Source organism: Ailuropoda melanoleuca, chromosome 3 (genome assembly GCF_002007445.2).
Source record: "Ailuropoda melanoleuca isolate Jingjing chromosome 3, ASM200744v2, whole genome shotgun sequence".
NCBI lineage: Eukaryota > Metazoa > Chordata > Mammalia > Carnivora > Ursidae > Ailuropoda > Ailuropoda melanoleuca.
In genome coordinates, this window is record NC_048220.1 from 35,115,298 (window position 1) to 35,135,803 (window position 20,506).

Consider the following 20,506-nt stretch of genomic DNA (forward strand, 5'->3'; position numbering starts at 1 on the left):
TTTTTTTTTTCTATTTTAAATTCTTTTTCCTTTTTTATTGTCTTTTGGAAGTATTACTCAATGTAGCCTTTTGGTTCACAAATTGACTATGTATTTGTATCCACTGTTCTTTTATTCTTTCTATTGTGTAATATATTAGGTCACAGGTCTATAATCTAAGTGTTCCATATCTATATTTAAAATATTTTTGTTATGACAATAACATCAAAAATTTATTTTGTCGTGCGATATAACTAAAAAATTCTCCAGCGTCATTCTTTGCTTTTTAGATGGAAATTAAATTCAAGTTAAGTCTAGGTCTTCTTAGTTAGCTCATGTCACAATAGTGTTGCCAAATAAGGTTTCCTAAGTATCCATTTGAGGCTCACCACAAATTTGTAGTACAGATGGGGTGTGAATTTCTATTTGCCAGATAAGGAAAGTAAGGTTCAAAGAGGTGGAGTGAGTGGGTGGCGGATATAAGAATCAAACCCTAGTCTCCAGTTACCACTTAGTGTAGTTGTTTTCCTCACCATAGAGGTATGTCCCTAAGTATGTGTCCTATTATTTGGGCTGAGAATTGGGGATTTCTTCCATCATCCCCAAAACATGTTTCATGATTGGCTTGATTGTCAGCAGAGAAAATGTCTAAAATAACAACAATAACAACAGTAAGTGGTTATAATATGCTATGTGCCATCGTAAATGCTGTGCACATATTTGTACACTGAAACCTCTTTAAAATGCTTAGAGGTTAGTAATATTGTACACATTTTGCAAACAAGGACACTCAAGCACAGAGGGGTTAAGTAACTCCCACATCAGACAGCCGGTATGTGGCCGAGTTAGAATTATAAGCCCAGCAATCTGGCCCCTGATCACTACTCTAGTCTATAATGATAAACACTTTATTGCAGCTTAGAGTTGAAAGAGAGCTTTCCTATCCATTATGTACCAGACTTCATTACCACTCTGTAGAGAAGGCAGGCAGGATGTGACAAACAGTATACTAAGTTTCAGAGGGGTGACTGGGCCTACCTCACCCCGACACCAAGTGGCTGAAATCAAATAGCAATTCTTTCTCTTGAAATCTAATTACATCTCTGTTCTTGGGCCATGTTTTAGTATCCATGAAGTTATTCATGCACTATAGTCTCTTCAGTCTGTTTTGTTCTCCAGTAGGTTATATTGTTGTGGGTTTAAAATGTTAACCGATTTATGTATCTAGGGAATATTTTATCTTATATTTTGATGTTCCTTCATAATGTCTCTTGCAGTTGAATTGTGATGATTTCAGGAAAGAAGAGAGAAATGGGGATTTTATCTGTACCTTCGATAACGCAGCCGTTTGCGGCACAGATGGGAAAACCTACAGCAACAAATGTGCGCTGTGTGCTGAGAACGCGTGAGTATCTGCAGCAGGCTTTCTCCCTAAAGCATGCTCTCCGTATAAGTACATGACACATTTTCCCTTACAGCCTTTAAAATATCAATTCATTTTGTAAGACTTAGCCATCCATAAATTATTAGGACCACTCCTTTTACTGTTCTTGAGGAAAAAAATATGTAGTGCAACACTTTATATTTTACAAAGCACTTTTGTATGCAGTTTATCAGATAGTAATCAGTGTCTCTGTGAAGTAGACATCTGATGGAACTAAATCTACATATCTACCTGCATGCACGTATAAGCACACATGTATGTAATACCCTTACATACACATGCATATACGTACAGACATCTGTCCATTTCTATCTATCTGTGAGTATGTCTTTTTCACGGAGGATTATTTAATTATCAAATGATTTTTTAACTCAATGCTCGGTAATTTATAATATTAGAATGGATAATTGGAACTTTTAATACTGAACTTCTTTTCATTGATTCGACCTTTGTCACATAGCTAAAGCATCTCGCTGTCCAACATTTTGTCCCCGTTTGGTTCTTTCTCCACCCTCAGTGCTAAGTTTGGTTGTCAGTCGTCTTCAGTAAACAAGATGGTACACCTTCTTCACAAGTTCAGGCCTGTGGCCTCAGTCCTGAATTGTCTGCTCTTCGGTTTTTGCAAATATAGTAACAACCCGTGCTTGAAGCTAGTAAAGGATATGATAAATATTCAGTCTTCAAGGTTCTGCAAGCGTTATCCCTCTTTGTAATAAGTATCTTTACCAAAACACAACTGAATCAAACCACTATGACCCATTGCATCATTGCATTTTCAGAGATGCACTCTGAAATGATGTTCACCTCTCACCGGTGGTCAACATAAACGGAAAACACAGACAGACATAGGGAGAACAGTCAGGTTTAATTAGATATGTATTTTGTAATACTATTATGAGCACACTGTACATTTAATTACTACTATGTTTTATGTGGGGGATCCTGTGATAAATTCTTTAAATCTCTTCAGGTCTAAGTTTCTCACCCCTAATTTCTAGTATGCTTCCTTCATTATACAGCAAGAGCCATACTGCTCATTGTGTTTCTTCCTTAGCTTTGTCTACTAGGAGACTGTGCAACAACATTGGGATTCAATTTTTTTATTGTTTCCCTCAGATGATATCTTTTGACAAACTTTTTTCTTATCACTTTTAATAACTTCATTTTTCTCTTTATCTTGTTTTTGTTGTTTTTTTTATTGTTATACAAATGCTGTGGTTTTAAGCTGTCTTACCTTTAAAAAGCAGGAAGTAAATTTTACATTTATGGTTCTATTTTCAGATAGTATTAAAGCTCTATTAGACTGAATAAACTTAATTCTTGGGACTTTAGGTACTTTCCATGACAACTAAAATATTAGTCAGCATAACCCAAACAAAGAATAATATAGTAGGATCTTAGATCTATAAACTTGAATTCGTATACTCAAAACTGCATCATCAAAAACAGCATAGTTCTTTGAGGGCATCTAATATCTAGTTATAAGGTATACTTTTTCCTTCTCTTCTGATATGGATCCTCTTTAGACATAGGAAAGAAAATTCTAGAAATAATATTTATAGGTCTGACTCTTATTAGCCCTCCAACATAATTATATTTCTTTAACTACAAGTTATAAACACAGTCTCTCATTAGAAAGAGTAAGTGTGGAAAAGAAAGCAATGTGACATCTGTTTTCAAGGGCAAAGGAGAATCATAATACAGTGACAATAAGTTATTTTTGAATGGTACGAAGTTATGTAATACTAAACTTGTGTGTCTACTAACTTTCAATTCCAGTAAAACCAGGTCCCAAGTTGGCATAAAAAGCGAAGGGGAATGTGAGACCAGTAATCCAGAGCAGGTGAGGACAAGTGTTAAAATGGTGGGAAATCTTGGGAGGCTGACTTCAGAGAGAAAGAAGATGCTCTCCTCTTTCTGTCTTTGGTGAGGTGTTAGGAAGAAAGCAATTCTTGCTTAACCTAAGATGGGGCACTGCTCGTTTAGATGAAAAGCAGTTGATAGTTCCTGCAACTGGAGCAAGTGACTTTGGTAATTAGACTTTTCAGCTCTATTTCTGCTTTCTATGAAAAAAAAAATCCATCCATCCAACCATCAAAAGGAAACTACACTTGTAGTTGAAAGGGCATTATGTTTCAGTAACTTAATCTGAATTGAAACTCTAGCACTGTTACTTGCTGTCAGGAGACTTTGGGCAAATTACTTACCCACACCGTACCAGTGTTTCCATATCTAAAAATGAGATTTGGATTAAATAGCTTTTCCCTATGCTAACATTCTGTGAACTTGTGATTATAGAAGAAAGAAATGAGTATCTCAGACATGTCACACTGGACTCTTTCTAGCTGAATGTTTTCCCTAAGTCAGGGTTTGGTGCCCTTTCTATGCTCCTATAGCACCTACCAGGACAGTTAGCACATCATATTATAAATATCACATATAAATATCTCTTTGTGTCATCCAGTAGATTGTGAGCAAGTTAAGTGTGAGGACTGTGTTCCACCTTAGTTCTAGCCATACTAGGGTATCTGTGTTTACTAATAAATGAATAAGTAAATGAGCACCATACGTAACCTCATGAATTATGCAGCACTTACTGAGCTACTTCTAGGCATCTGGCACTGCTCTAGGTGGCTAGTGTGCATTGCGCAGAAAAGCACTGAGTACTATAAAATTTCTGAAAACAGTGTGGAAGGCATTACAATCAGTACGATGAATGTTAAGTTCTTTTCCCTGTTCTTCAGGATGTATGTAGTGCTTTTCGGCCTTATGTGAAGGATGGAAGACTTGGATGCACGAGGGAAAATGATCCAGTCCTTGGCCCTGATGGCAAAACACATGGCAATAAGTGTGCCATGTGTGCTGAGCTTTTGTAAGTATCATCATCACCACGCAGGCCAAGTAGGTGGATTTGATGAGGACACAGTTGGTTGCTGTCTGAGAAACGCTCCACAGAGAGATACAGTCCTTTTCATGAAGCATACAATTCTTTGTCTTCATGAGGTGAAATAGTCCTTGCTCTCCGAATGGTTTCTTTTCTTTTTAATTCATAGTATCTGCTAGAGTTTCTTAAAAGGCATGGATAAGGTAATTATGTTAATTATTAAATCCAAGACTCTTAATTTGCTTAATTATAATGGTAGGACAATGCACAGTATTTTATAAGGCACAATATTTTACAATTTAGAAAACACTTTCCTGGAATAATCTAGGTCAGTCTTTTGATGCTCAGTGCTTCATTTGAATATGTAGAGACTCTTACTAAATGCGACAGTCTAATTTAAAATAATAATAATAATGTCATGTGGCTGCCTTCATTATTACTAGAAAAAGTGGAACTTTTGGAAAGGGAAGGATAGGGTTAACTTCTCTGAGTGCCTGACATCTGTGAGTACTGAGGCTGAGATGTGAAGAAGATACAATGAGTCTTTAATATTCTGGCTGTTAAACAAGATACAGACACTCTCTATGTCAGCAGGCTTTAAAGTGCTCCATTTACTTCCATGGATCTTTAAAATCAGGACAGAAAAAGATCTAACAGATTAATAATGTTCACACCTGCCTTTGAAAATTACAGTGCGCTGCCAGAGAATTCAAGGGCACGTCCTGTCAGGTTTACAAAACAGTGATTATATCTGTTTTCCACACAGGAAATAAGCCTAATTTCTATTTTCTTATCTAGGAGACATGTGCTTTTAGTTTTCCAACCGCCCCAATTCTGTGACTTTGTTTTCATGCACTAGCTAAAAAAGAGAATTTGACCTCCCTAACTCATCGTTTCTTCCTCTGTGGAACTAATAATGCCTGTCTCCGGATGGGACTATAATTAGGTAATAGATACCAGAGGACTTGAGCTCAGTTCAGTGTCACTTTTTTTACAGTGGTGATTTTACATAAAGGCAAGCAAATACTTTACAAGGTATGGAAAAGGTTTACATAAGGGTGTGGATGGCAGTACTTCCAAGTGCTGAGTTTGGTTTCACCCTTGTCACAACACTGTGTTAAAAAGCTCTCGGTTCTGCCAGTTAAAGGGAATTTTCCCCAATGATCTTCTGTTTGTTTAAAGGGAATTTTCCCCAACGATCTTCTGTTTGTCAATCAAGGAGTCACACCCACCTACTTTTACAGAACAAAGCTTCTAATTGACTGTTAGTGAGTCAGTGTCACACCCTTCCTTATCTTTGGCAATTTTCTGGCTCCAATTCGAGACAGGGAAAAGCTTGTCTCACTTTTGTTAAGTGGATTGGTTTAACAAGCTATGGCCAAGGATATGAAAGTGCCTAGCACAGAACTGAACACTGAAAATATGATTGAGACATAAACTGACCAACTGTTCTCTTTCTTAACAGCTTAAAAGAAGCTCAAGAAAATGCCAAAAGAGAAGGTGAAACCAGAATTCGACGAAGTACCGAAAAGGTAAATTCCTCACCAACATAATTTGATCTTGTGGCCAAAATATTAGCAAAGTTGGGCTTGAATCTTGGAGGTAATTCAATAATGTCATTGTCCTTAATTTTTACAATAAATTGTTTCCCTTAATTTCAAACTTCCCCAAGTTGACTGTTTCAAGTATATTAATCATTAGATTCAGAATTAAAATAGCATTTCCCACCTAAAGTTCAAAAGCTATTTTTAAGAAAAAGGGAAAGAATATAAGTCAGAAAATATGCAAATTAAATTCTGCTTAATTTCCACCAGACTTCTCTCTGGCTTAGATTAATTTTGCTTTGAATAATTTTTTTAATAAAACATAATATAAATTAGACAGGAATAACTTTAAAATAATTCTAGAGTCTTTTGAACAGTGTATGCACTGGTGCCATTTGATGTATCCTCCCACTGATGTAAATTGGAGTTATTTGTTAGGGTTATTACAGTGAGGCCTGCATTTATAAAGGTCTTGCTTCTGTTTAAACAAAAATATCAAATATTGACATTGTGGTTTTTAAAGTACACTTAAAATTGAGTTTTTTCAAATTATTATATGGTTTAATTGTTTAGTATAAAAAATCATTCCTTTTAGCAAATGAATAAACATTGTAGGTCATACAGCTTGGATTTCCTAAATCGCCAAGTTTATTAAACCCTACTTTCACTGTAAGTGATAGCAGTTACTTTACTAAATGACGACTCTTTTGTTGAGAAGTCAGAACAATTTAGTTTTACCCCTGGTTTTGTTATGCTCTGGCTGTGTGAAACTGGCCAAGTCCTCTCTTCTCCCTGGGCCTCAATTTCTTTGTCCCAAATTAAGGAGTTTGGAAAACAATCTCAATTTTACTTTCTTGTTGGAATGTGATTCCATATCCTGTACTCTTTTGTGTTAATACAAGTGTAGAGGCCTCTTTTAGGCAACAGGCTTGAACAATGGAAACTTGATCAAGGCAAAAAGGCCTACAGCAATCCCCTGGCTGAATACAAACAGGCCCATCAAGCAACCGCCTCAAAATATCCATCAGCCCTAACTATCTAATAGGCTACTTAACACCGGGACATAAGTACCAAAAAAGGGAAATTCCATGCATTCTCATATCTCCTCTCCTTCCCTCTTTATATACAGTCCCCACCCAGTGCCTCATGGTGGTCTTTGCTGTCCTTCCTGCCCTTTCTTGTGGTGTATCCAACAAACTTTTATCTCTTTTGTTCTGCCTTGGGTGAATTCTTTCACTGCCTATGCCACCAGCCCCCACTCCGTCAGGTTGCCCCACAGTGGGGGCCCCCATCCAATCGGGAGAGAGAGCACAACAAGTATACTATTTTTGTGGATGATGGTCATATGTTCTCCTAAGGGTAGACACAATTCCAGTTTTTGGTAGTCAAGGACTAAGCTTCTGCGTCATGGTGTTCTTCAGTCAAGCAAATTTCCCACCCTAAATGGGGTGTTCGACAGAGTTTCAATGAATGAACAGGGGGCAATCAGTCCTCAGTAATTTGTTGAATAGTAACTGAGATTTGAAAAGCAATTCTTTTGGTTGGTAAATTTCAGTTAAAAACTTTGGGTCATCTTGTAATATTGAACATTTTATCACTCGATAAACACAGACAGTTTTTTTCCATTATCTATCACCAGGTCTTGTTTATTTTTCTCTCTTTTTCTCTGTGGCTGGGGTCGTTGTTTTGGTGGGGTCACTGGACATGATTGTGTTGAATACGGCTGCTTTATAGTGATGTCTCAATATCTGCCCCATAATTAACCTGTCATTGGGTTGCTCACAAAAGCATTTCTTCAGAATCTCCTTGGATGAATCACAACTTATAAACTGAAATTATCATTGTTTCTCTTATGGGAACCATTGAACAATTTTCTTACCATGCTATGATTATCAGGTGATTGTCTTCCGTGTCTTTATTCCTAGATTGTTACAACCAGGAAGTTTGGAGCACACCCATTGCTCCTCCAAAAACAAATGTCTTCTTATTAGGAGTCAATTAGGATTCTTTTTAAAAGTGTCCTAATGAAATATGAGTTATTTTTTAAAAATTGAGAATATTACATCTAGAAAAGGCCCTAAAGAGCATTATTCCAAAAACTTCATTGTGTAGTTGGTAAGATTGAGGTGTCTAAGGTGATGGGCCTTTGCTGTGATTTCCCAGTTAGAAGCGTAGTCTAGCTGCTCAGGTCTTCCAGCTTCAAACCACACTCTTTATGCTCATGTTTTCCTGGCTGAAATGGGTAGATTTTTCACATAGTTGAAAAAGGCTTAGAGAAGCATTTTTTTGTAGGTTGTGTTTTGTAGGTTATGCAGTAATATATGCCATTATAAAACATGTTTATTAACATAGAGATTCCTAAATTTAGAGTAATTTGGAGTAGATAGACATATAAATATAGCTGTAAATATAAAGTTTAGCCTTAAATTCAGATAGTAGAATTTTCGAAACACAGAGAAAAACCCGAAAGTTCTAAACCAAAGCATTGGGAAATTTGGATACAAACCTTTCTTGAGTTATTTGGGGAAGTCACAGCCTTTTAAATTTAAATTTAAAGTTTAGTGTTGGTGTTTTACCTCTCTCTAGTGGGGAGTGAAGGAAAATTAGATTCACTCTCTGTGCTTTCCACCTACTGTATTAGAAATGGACAACCATAAATCAAAGTGAACATCAGTAAAGGATGCCACAGAGTCACAGAGAAGAAAATGGATGCCACCTTATTCTTTTTCCTTGCAAACCAGACTGGATTGTTCTTTATTTGATCCATATTAAATAGTGTTTAAGTATCTCATCTTATAGATTATCTATTCTGCCTGTTGGCAACTTTTTTCTTTTGTCTTGACAGCTGCATTTTGTTATGTCTTTCTTGGAATTTGTTGAAAAATCTTTTATTTTTTGTAATCCTTTTCTCATAGACTTGGAAGTTAATAAGAACTATCTAATTTTATGAGATATTTGCTCAGCCTTATTCTTTTTTTTTTTTTAAAGATTTTATTTATTTATTTGACAGAGATAGAGACAGCCAGCGAGAGAGGGAACACAAGCAGGGGGAGTGGGAGAGGAAGAAGCAGGCGCACAGCAGAGGAGCCTGATGTGGGGCTAGATCCCACAACGCCGGGATCACGCCCTGAGCCGAAGGCAGACGCCTAACCGCTGTGCCACCCAGGCGCCCCTGCTCAGCCTTATTCTTTATAAGGCTCTTTTACCTTTTTTTTAGAGATTTATTTATTTATTTTAGAGAACGTGTGTGCAAGTAGGGGGAGGGGAGAGGGAAAGAAGCAGACTCCCTGCTGAGTGCAGAGCCCAAGGGGGGCTCGGTCTCAAGACCCTGAGATCATGACCTGAGCCAAACCAGGAGTTGACTGCTTAACCAACTGAGCCACCCAGGCACCCCACAGTTCTTTTATCTTTTAATAAATATACCACATAGTAGATACAGGTACCTAATAATTTCATTACATAATTACTATTTCTTATTAATCCTCATTAATATGTTATACGTTTACCAACACCTTCTAGGCCTGACGTTCTTTGACTATAAATCCATGATATACATTTTTTATGTGAAAGAGTAGAAAAGTGCTAAATGTAATTACATACCTTCTTTGCAGGATTTTTGCAAAGAATATGAAACCCAAGTGAGGAATGGAAGACTTTATTGTACACGGGAGAGCGACCCAGTTCGTGGCCCTGATGGCAGAATGCATGGCAACAAATGTGCCCTGTGCGCTGAAATTTTGTGAGTACAGATGGGGGTTCTTTGGAGTGATGGGACAGGTAAAGTGGAGATTAATGGGAATGGTGAGTAAGAACAATGTTGAGGTGCAGCTTTGTTGTTGAACATTTTTGAGCAGTTTTCTGTCCTCTGCAAATCCTGGTATCACCTAAAAGCAGATCCTAATGTTGTATGCCTGAGTACAAATGGATTCTATTTTCCAGTTAGAGGACTGGATTACAAAACATTTCTTAATATTTCCTCCCACCACCTTTGTGAGCCTTTTTACGGGATAGTTATAATACAGAATGAGGGTAAAAGCTGGTACCACGACTTTGACTGTTTTCCTTCAGTAATTATCCCATTGTGACATAATAGATGTTGTCTCCCACAAAAACTTCATGTTTATATGTGACTTGGATTAACTTTATCTTTTCATCTTGGGAATCTGATCTGGGGGGAAGGACAAATCCCACAACATATAAATTACAGCATTTATGAAGATGTCTCAGACCAGGTCTCATCACTCTTTCAGATCCTTGAACTCTCAAAGCTCTCTCCTTTATGCTGTCCTACTACCAGTTTGTCTCAGTCTTGGCCAGCTAGTATCTCTTCTTCTGTGGATCGCATTTCAAGATTATTCTTCTTTGGATAAGACCTCCTGAAAATTTCTTAATTGAAATCAATCTTCATAACTCTTAATAATTATGGGGCGCCTGGGTAGCGCAGTCGTTACGCGTCTGCCTTCGGCTCAGGGCGTGATCCCGGCATTATGGGATCGAGCCCCACATCAGGCTCTTCTGCTATAAGCCTGCTTCTTCCTCTCCCACTCTCCCTGCTTGTGTTCCTTCTCTCACTGGCTGTCTCTATCTCTGTCGAATAAATAAATAAAATCTTTAAAAAAAAAAATTTATTTCATAGCAATCATCACAGCTAGTAATTGTGTAATTATTTCTATGACTATTTGTTGACTGGGTCCTAAGTTCCAAGAACACAGGGTATGTGTCTGTTTTATATATAGCACCAGGCCAGCACTTGACAAAATATAGTTACTAGCCAAATGTTGAATGAATGTGTGAATGAAGATCCCTCCTCTCAAGAAACTTAAAGTTAAATAGCAAAAATAAGCCATGGACACACACACACAGACACACACATTGCAGGACAGAGTGAGAACTATCCCATAAGAGAATATTCAGCTATGAAAATATAATCACAGATATATTGTTCATTTCCACTTTGAGGTCTGGAATGTCTTCTTGAAGGAGGTAGAATTTAAGTTGGGGAGATTTAAAAGAAGGCAAGATGACAAAAATGGTCATTGCAGTGGAAGGAAATGTCATACATGAAGGCAAAATAAAAGGGATTCTTTGGAGAAAGAGTGAAGATTTCAATCTAATAAGGAGCCTTAAGATGATTGGAAAATGTTTGTTCTAGAACTCATGAACACATGGCTGTTTTTCCACCTGCACCTAAATGACTTTTTTTTGTAAATTTTTTTAAATAAGATTTGCTTATTTATTTGAGAGAGAGAGAATGAGAGAGAGAGAGAAAGCACAAGCAGAGGGGGAGGGGCAGAGGGAAATGGAGAAGCCCGACTCCCTGCTGAGCAGGGAGCCCCATGTGGGGCTTGATGCCAGGACCCTGAGATCATGACCTGAGCTGAAGGCAGATGCTTAACTGACTGGGCCACCCAGGAGCCCCCTAAATGACTATTTTATAACATGAGGATTTGAAGCATCTGTATTCATTTATTTATTTTGGGTTTTTTTCTCCAGCAAACAGCGTTTTTCAGAAGAAAAAAATAAAGCACATGAAAACCTGAGGAAGACTGAAGAAAAAGTCAAAATTAAGAGAGAAACGGAGGTGATGATTAGTTTGATGGATTTAGTTATGACTCTTGTGGGGTGTGTGTGCATTTTACTCTAGAATGCATTTTCGATATTGTTTTTTTTTCCTCCGCTACTGATGGATTCTCTGCAAAGTACTTTGTGGTTGACATTTCATACGATTTATAAGAATAATTCGACATTACAATTTTTAGCTCTATTTGGAGGAAATTAATCAAGTCATATTAGTAGAATAGTTCCTAAATGAAGGTAATATATCAAAGCATTATCTGAATTCAAAGTTTGGTATGTGTGGTAGTGTTTTGGAGGTCTTCTATGTAACATTTTAATATTCTCCCTTTAAAATCATACCACATTCTACTTTCTGAACATTTCTTAACTAGTCATTTGTCTTTTTTTCTCCTGCTACCAACTTAGCTCATACATCTAATAGATTTCCTTTGTGTTGATACATTAACATCCTGCCTGGTCTCTATGCTTCTCGCCAACATCTCCCGCAATCCTCAAGGTTCAATTCATCTTCCACATTGTTTTTATAGAGTGAGAAATATTTCCCGACTCAGTGGCCTTATGAAAAGCCAACATTTGAGGGTATCCTAGAGGGTATCTGGACCATTTCACTCCTTATTTTTAACAGCAAGTGTTCTTCCACCTTCTGTAGTGTGTAGTTCACAGTTTCATAAAACAGCCTACTTCAGTAGTTCCCCTTCTGACTTCATGTAATTCCATCATATTGTCTAGGCCTTACTTTCGACTGATTTCTTTCCCTCAATCCTTTAATTTTATTTCTCAAATCAAAACATTCCTTTTATCTTTCATTTCCAGTTTTTCCCTTCCTTTTTGTCTTCCTTGTTCTTTTTCCTTCCTTCCACACTTCCTCTCTCCCTTCCTTTCCTTATTTTCTTCTATAGTTTCTCAAACTTCAGTTTCCGTTCACTCAAATCCTCACATATCTGGCTGGGTGGTCTTTATAAAACAGAGATTTGCTCATATTCTTCTCTTCCATAAATATTTATCATTTTCCAATTTCCTAAGAGTAAAGTCCAAATTCCCTTCAAGGTTCAGTGATCTAGTTTTGACTTATCTTCAAGGTCTCCTTTTTGACCACTTCCTAAACCTTCCTATCTTTATCCAGCTAATTCTTTATTCCTGACAATAATAGATTATCTCAAGATAGCATAGTCTTTTATGCCCCTCTGTCTTTGCACATATGTCGTAATTCCTCTTGGAGGACCTTTTGCCACATTGTTTACCTAGACACATCCTAAAGATATAGAACTCAGCTATAAACTCTTCTCTGTACTTCCATGAATCATTCTTCCCTTTGTGCTTGTACAGATTTAACTCAGACCTGTGTGAAATCTCTTAGCTTTTTATATTGCAATTCCTTATCCTGTCCACTTGAGTGATAAAAGAGCTAAATCACGTTTATATTTATATCCCCTTAATACATTTGTTGAATACTTAAATGGGTGACTCTTAACACGGAGAGAAATATCACAAAATTTTGGGATGATCCTAAATCCTAAAAGTTTTATTTTTTTATCCTTAGTTCCTCTTCTCTGTTATCTTTAGTTAACAGCATCTAAAATGTATAAACAGAGGGCGTATGGATGGCTCAGTTGGTTAAGTATCCAACTTTTTTTTTTTTTATTAAAGATTTTATTTATTTATTTCACAGAGAGAGACAGCCAGTGAGAGAGGGAACACAAGCAGGGGGAGTGGGAGAGGAAGAAGCAGGCTCATAGCATAGGAGCCTGATGCGGGGCTCGATCCCACAACCCCGGGATCACGCCCTGAGCCGAAGGCAGATGCTTAACCGCTGTGCCACTCAGGCGCCCCAAGTATCCAACTCTTGATTTTGGCTCAGGTCATGATCTTAGGATTGTGAGATTGAGCCCCATGTTGGGCTCCACGCTCAGCATGGAGTTTGCTTGAGATTCTCTCCCTCCCTCTCCCTCTGCCTCTCCCCGCCCACTCACTCTCACACTCTTCTCTCTCAAATAAATAAATAAAATCTTAAAAAAAAATGTATAGGGGCACCTGGGTGGCTCAGTCGGTTAAGCATCTCTCTTTGGCTCAGGTCATGATCCTGGGGTCCTGGAATCAAGCTCCATGTTGGGCTCCCTGCTCGCAGGGAGCTTTCTTCTCTCTCTCTTCCCTGCTCTTGTTCTCTCTCGCTATCTCAGTCTCTCTCTCTCAAATAAATAAATAAAATCTTGAAATAAAATAAAATAAAACAAAATAAAATGTATAAACAGAATAGGGAACTATATCTAAGCTGTCTCATTTTCATTATTTAGAAACTCTGCAGTGAATATCAGGATCATGCAAAGAATGGAATACTTTTCTGTACCAGAGAAAATGACCCTGTTCGTGGTCCAGATGGGAAAATGCATGGAAACTTGTGTTCGATGTGTCAAGCCTTCTAGTGAGTATAGAATGTCAGAGTGTCTAAAGAATGCCAAAGGGAGAAGGGACTTAACAGAGAGTCTAATAGAACTCTAACTACTTATGTAAATGGAGAAACTGTGGCTCAAAATAGGAAAGGGAGTTGAGTAAGTTGACTGCTTAACATTGAAAATGTTAGCAGTAGAGTTGGGAGAAGGGCCTAGAGCCATTTACTCCAATATATCTGCTTCCTGACACTCATTCTCTTACCACTGGAACATCCTGACAGCCACGAGCTTGTGCAAATATCACATTCTCCCTACTGCTGAAGCTTCATATGTGAAACTGTGGTACAAGTTTATAGGCATCTCATCTTCTGGAGAGGTTAGGGCCCAAAGGAAGCACTTAATGCAGATATTGATTATTAGAGTTAAGGTTGCCCATCAAACAATCACGAACCCTTACAAAATTAAATATTACTTTATATAATGTGACATTTCTCAATAAGTTAGAATTGGCAGTTTGCTTTCAAAATTTGGAACTACTCCCAGTTTATTTGATTGAACTCCGATTAAGAAGTTGATTTACATTTCGAATCTATGGTCTTTTGTTTTGATTGATAGCCTCCGTGTTTGAAATAGCATCAGTTAACTGTACATACCATGCAATTCTATTGTGCAAGGCAAATATAGGCTCATTTGGTTTATCAACGTATGGAAATTATTGGCCTTTTTCCACCCACACTGCATTTTGTCTTTAGATAACAAATGGCTTACAGCCATGAGTAAGCAATACATTTAAGGTGAATTAATAAAGCTAGGGTGTGCATGATGTGATAGACTATACACTTGAGAGTAGAGACCTCGGTTAATTTAGTCCTTTCCTAAAAAGTATAGCCAAAACCCTGTCTGCCTCAGCTGCTCTCTGTAAAACAAGGGAACCAGTCAATGTGCTTTGTAAAGGCCACTTTCCACCTCCAGGTATAATGTCACAATGATACTAGTTTTGATATCTCCTTGATGGACATTGATGGTATTTCTTTTTTGACCACAGGCAAGAAGGGTATTTTATAGAAAGCAAGCTTTCCAGATCCACAATCACTATCTTTCTTTCAATGTTAAGCAAAAAGTATGAAGAAGTTATGGTATCTTACCATACTGGAGGCTGTTTTGTTGCTTCTCATTGGTATGTAGTGATTAAAGGACAAAATTGCTCTTCCTTAGGAGGGAGAACAGATTAGCAATGCAAGAATGTGGACAAATAATTGCCTGTACCTGGGCCAATGGATTCTTCTCATTTTTTTCTCTCATTTAGCCAAGCAGAAGCTGAAGAAAAGAAAAAGGCTGAAGCAGAAGCAAGAAATAAAAGAGAATCTGAAAAAACACCCTTATATGCAGTGAGTGGAATGCCCCCATTGAGTCACACTTGGCATTCTAATTTGAACATATTTCAGAGTCTAAAGGGTGGAATATTGGCGCTTGGGTGGCTCAGCCGGTGAAGCGGCTGCCTTAGGCTCAGGTCATGATCCTAGGGTCCTGGGATCGAGCCCCGCATCGGGCTCCTTGCTCAGCAGGGAGCCTGCTTCTCCTTCTCCCTCTGCCTGCTACTCTGCCTGCTTGTGCTCTCTCTCCCTGTCAAATAAATAAATAAAATCTTTAAAAAAATAATAAAGAGTGGAATATCGTCCAGTAAAAATTGCCTGGAAATCCTAACCATTTAATCTGGAGATGACATTGAGATGAATGCTATGGGAACTTGATCAGTTCTTGCTGCTTCCAAGACTAACCCTGTTGAGTAAAAATTATTTGAAGTCTGAAAAAACTAGGTTCTAGCACTGGTTTCATCACTTATAGACTGTGTTAGCTTTTGCAAACCACTTCCCAGAGACTGTACGTGTATATTTTCTACATATGAATTTTTGAAATTTCACATCTGAATTGGGATAAAAATACCTTCATTCTGCACACAGCCTGTTTTTACCTCTGAAATGTTACAATATTTGTTTCCATAGCCTTCTATATGTTGTTACTGCTTATTATTTAGAAGATGAAAGTCTCCTACTTTTCCCTCTAGGTTCTATTCTTTCCCTTATTCAACTATTCTCCCTAACAGAGCTAGAGTAAAGCTTCACAATATTGATCAGATCACAATACTGTTCTCCTTAAAAGCCACAAATGGCTCATCATTAACTATAGGATATACCTCAGTCTCCTCTCTCCCTTCTTATTTGGCTTACCTTTAATCAGAAATTCATGTTCTGCTATATGCCCGTGTAGTTTCCTACTTTGTTTCCCAGCCTAACGGTCTCTTACACATATTCCCCAATCCTTTTCTTACCCACGAAAATGCTGTTTTCTCTTCAGTCTCACTCAAATTATTCCTGTTATGTGACATCTTCCCCGGTGTTCACAATCAGATCTCATGGTCCTAACCTCTGTGTTCTCAGATTTTCCTGTACCTGTATGTTTGCACTTACTTTATTCTTACAAACAATTTTTTTAAGATTTTATTTATTTGCAAGAGAGAGGGAGAGCGCGGGAGAGAGAGCACATGAGCAGGGGGAGGGGCAGGGCAGGGAGAGGGGCAGGGCAGGGGAAGGGACAGAGAGAGAGGACGAAGCAGACTCCACACTGAGCTGGGAGCCTGACCTGGGGGTCCATCCCAGAACCCTGGGATCATGACCTGAGCCAAAGGCAGACACGTAACCGACTGAGCCACCCAGGCTGCCCGGCCCTTATTTTAGTGTGTTTAGATGGTAGTGGAGTTTACTTGTCCGCGTCTTTTATTATACTGTGACATCCCATTATGTCTTACTTGTTCCTGTCTCTTAGCAAATGATGAGTTCTGTTTGTTGTGTTAAATTTTACTCTTGAGAGAAACACAACCAAAGTCCTGGTGTCAAAGAAGCATAATATTAGTTTCTGCCAAAGTTGATGTTCCAGTCTTCTGCTTGGAATAGGAATAAAACGCATCCCCAGCTTGCTTTCTCTGTGTTGGCAGGAGCTGTGCAGTGAATACCGCAAGCTTGTGAGGAATGGAAAACTCCCCTGCACGCGAGAGAACGACCCTATCCAGGGCCCAGATGGGAAAATGTATGGCAACACCTGCTCCATGTGTGAGGTGTTCTTGTGAGTAGCGCTGGAAGAGGGAAAATGAGGGAGAGTTTGTCCTTTCTGCTTCGTTTTTTATTTTTTAATTTTAACTTTGTTATATTTTATTTCTTAAATTGTGTTTATTTCCTGTCAACGGCATCTTTGCACAATGTCATAATTATCAAAGAATAATTCCTGCTCTGTCCTGAGAGAGGGGCAATGAGGTACACACGTAGCTGCTTCTCGTACCCTTCTAATGCAGTCTGGCTTGGTCACTGAGGCACAGTGGGTACTTCAGCCTTGTCCCTGTGTTCTAGGAGTTTCTCTGTCATGTCATGTTCTTGAATACAGGTTGGTTGTTCTGATGAGGGGAAGGGAAGTTAGGAACCATCTATGTTGCCATCATGGTGAGATCACTCCTAATCAACTCCAAGGAATCATTCTTGTTTATCAATCACTGGTTGAGTTCCTATGGAAGTGTACAGGATGTAAAACAAGGATCTTACCCTTGCAGAGCAGGCTGTGAAATCATCTGAAATCACACAACACATCACAAAGCAAACATATCAATATGCAAATCGGTACATTAGTTCATACGCAGGACCTGGAGAAATGACTTGGAATAGAAATGATGAGTATCTGGTGGAGTGAACCGCTCCTATGTGTCTCGTCAGCTTAAACAGCTGTGGTGAAGTCTACTCTGCATTCCTAACCCCACAGTTTCTCCTTCATGGTGATCAGGATTTTGCTTCATAGCACTAAGCACAGTTAATAGCTGTAAATTGGTACGTGTGACTATACGTTCAACATCTCTCTCTTCTACTAGACAGTTGTTGTTATGGAAGAGATTCTAGAAAATGTAAGCAGTGAGTTCAGATTAACTTTCTGCTGCATTTCTGTGTTCCATTATGAGAGGACCACTTCAGCAGGAAAGCAAAAACTATTTAGAAGAATAGAATAAAAACCGTGTCCTTCGAGGACTGTTAAGGCTTAGTACATTTATCAAGGGGGGGGAGTCATGGTCTTGAAATATCCAAGTAGCTTTTGTTTTTAAATGTGAAATCAACACTAGTTCTAGGTTGTCTCTGTGGATCAAAGTGGGAACAATGAGAGAAAGCTCTGGAAGGGGTCTGGCTCAATGCCAGAAGCAACTTCCTAACAGTCTGGGGACTTCAAGGGTAGAATGACCTGTGTGGGGTTTCAAGGATGATATAGGTAGAGAATCTACTAGCAGATTAAAGCAAAGCTAGACAGTAACCAGACATGCTGAGAATTAGAAGTTGTGAGTAGTGGGAGATCAAAAAACTTCCTGTGGATTAGGGTTTAAATATGCGGTATACATTTGTCAGTTCTGTGTCCTTGGGAAAGTGATCCATTCTGTCAGTTTTCTCATTTGTAAAAGGGGTTATAAATAGTAGTTTTGTAACATGCAGTTGGGAAGATTTCATGGAATGAGCCCCAGGTCAGGCACATAGTAAGAATTTAGTAAGTTGTGTTTTTGTTGTTGTTGTTGTTTGTTTTGTGTTTTTTGTTTTTGAAAGAGAGAGAGAGCACAAGCAGGGGAGGAAGGTGGTGAGGAGCAGAGGGAGGGGGAACAGGGAGCTCAATGCAAGGCTCGATCCCAGGACCCTGGGATCACAACCTGAGCCGAAGGCAGACATTTAACTGACTGAGCCACCCAGGCGCCCCAGAATTTAATAAGTACTAACTGTAATAATTAAATTGTATTTGAGGTCACTTTCAACCTGGACATTCTATGATCCTTACTGATCTCTTTTTTAATCATTCTTTTTTAGCCAAACAGAGAAAGATGAAAAGAAAAAGAAGGAAAGTGAGTCAAGAAATAAGAGAGAATCTGAGAACACAGCTCCCTTTGAGGTGAGGGGAACTTCTCCAGAAGTTGGAGGCGGAGGCATGTGGACCTGGCCTCCATAGATGGCATTCAGGAAACTCATAAATCCCCTGAAACCGTAGGAAACATTTGTACAGTCTGTGTTTGTTCATATGTGAGCATATACCCATGTGCATACGTGACTATTTCTAGGTCGAGGATGTGTAACTTTTATCATTTAAAAATAGTCATGTCTGACATGAAAAAATGTTCAAAATCATTAGCCATCAGGGAAATTCAAATCAAAACCACACTGAGATACCACCTTACGCCAGTTAGAATGGCAAAGATAGACAAGGCAAGAAACAACAATTGTTGGAGAGGATGTGGAGAAAGGGGATCCCTCCTACATTGTTGGTGGGAATGCAAGTTGGTACAGCCACTCTGGAAAACAGTGTGGAGGTCCCTTAAAAAGTTAAAAATTGAACTACCCTATGACCCAGCCATTGCACTACTGGGTGTTTACCCCAAAGATACAGACGTAGTAAAGAGAAGGGCCATATGCACCCCAATGTTCATAGCTGCATTGTCCACAATAGCCAAATCATGGAAGGAGCCGAGATGCCCTTCAACAGATGACTGGATTAAGAAGCTGTGGTCCATATATACAATGGAATATTACTCAGCTATCAGAAAGAACGAATTCTCAACATTTGCTGCAACATGGACGGCACTGGAGGAGATAATGCTAAGTGAAATAAGTCAAGCAGAGAAAGACAATTATCATATGATTTCTCTCATCTATGGAACATAAGAACTAGGATGATCGGTAGGGGAAGAAAGGGATAAAGAAAAGGGGGGTAATCAGAAGGGGGAATGAAACATGAGAGACTATGGACTATGAGAAACAAACTGAAGACTTCAGAGGGGAGGGGGTGGGGGAATGGGATAGGCTGGTGATGGGTAGTAAGGAGGGCACATATTGCATGGTGCACTGGGTGTTATACACAACTAATGGAGCATCGAACTTTACATCGGAATCCGGGGATGTACTATATGGTGACTAACATAATATAATAATAAAATAAAATAAAAAATAGTCATGTCTTCCCGGTTAAGAACTATTCTAAAATAAGCCAATTGCTGATCCCCATTTAAGAAAAAAAGTCTGAACTTCAGCTATTTTTCCAGTCTGCCCCCACCTGTGTTCAAAACCTCAAACTTCCTTCCTCACTTTCACAGGAATTGTGCAGTGAATACCGCAAGTTAAGGAAGAATGGACAGCTTCTCTGCACGCGAGAGAATGACCCCATCAAGGGTCCAGATGGGAAAATGCATGGCAACACGTGCTCCATGTGTGAGGCCTTCTTGTGAGTACAGCTCAGGACTTCAGAAAGAGAGGGAGAAGGAACTGAGGGAAGTTTTTAAACAGTTGCAAACAATGCATTTTCCTCTTCAGGGCAGTGGTCATTTTTGGGTGTCACATTTAAATGAACTAAAACACACACACACACACACACACACACACACACACACAGAAGAAAACACAAAACAGAAAAGCAAGTGGAGAGCTTTCAGATGATGATTACTGTGATCTGAAGAGAGCCATAATAATTTGTTTTAGGATATTTTAGAGGTAACTCGAGATCTTTTATTCAGAGAAGAGAATACTCTATGATAACCATAAGAAATGCTTTTAGTTTTCTGAAGGATTATCAGCTAAAATAGGAAATGGATGAGATTACATATAAAATATCATTATAGTGCATGGAAAAT

General features: G+C 38.6%; 1 protein-coding gene across 1 annotated transcript in view; it reads left to right on the top strand.

Annotated features, from left to right (window-relative positions):
* The window catches only part of SPINK5 (serine peptidase inhibitor Kazal type 5), an 83,945-nt gene that overhangs the window by 21,866 nt on the left and 41,573 nt on the right, over positions 1-20,506 (top strand). Inside the window, exons 5-15 of the mRNA XM_019809502.1 lie at positions 1,257-1,384; positions 3,203-3,266; positions 4,168-4,295; positions 5,773-5,839; positions 9,463-9,590; positions 11,345-11,432; positions 13,720-13,847; positions 15,122-15,203; positions 16,808-16,935; positions 18,696-18,777; positions 19,973-20,100. Of these exons, the coding sequence (XP_019665061.1) occupies positions 1,257-1,384; positions 3,203-3,266; positions 4,168-4,295; positions 5,773-5,839; positions 9,463-9,590; positions 11,345-11,432; positions 13,720-13,847; positions 15,122-15,203; positions 16,808-16,935; positions 18,696-18,777; positions 19,973-20,100 (1,151 nt within the window). The remainder of the gene's footprint in view (positions 1-1,256; positions 1,385-3,202; positions 3,267-4,167; positions 4,296-5,772; positions 5,840-9,462; positions 9,591-11,344; positions 11,433-13,719; positions 13,848-15,121; positions 15,204-16,807; positions 16,936-18,695; positions 18,778-19,972; positions 20,101-20,506) is intronic.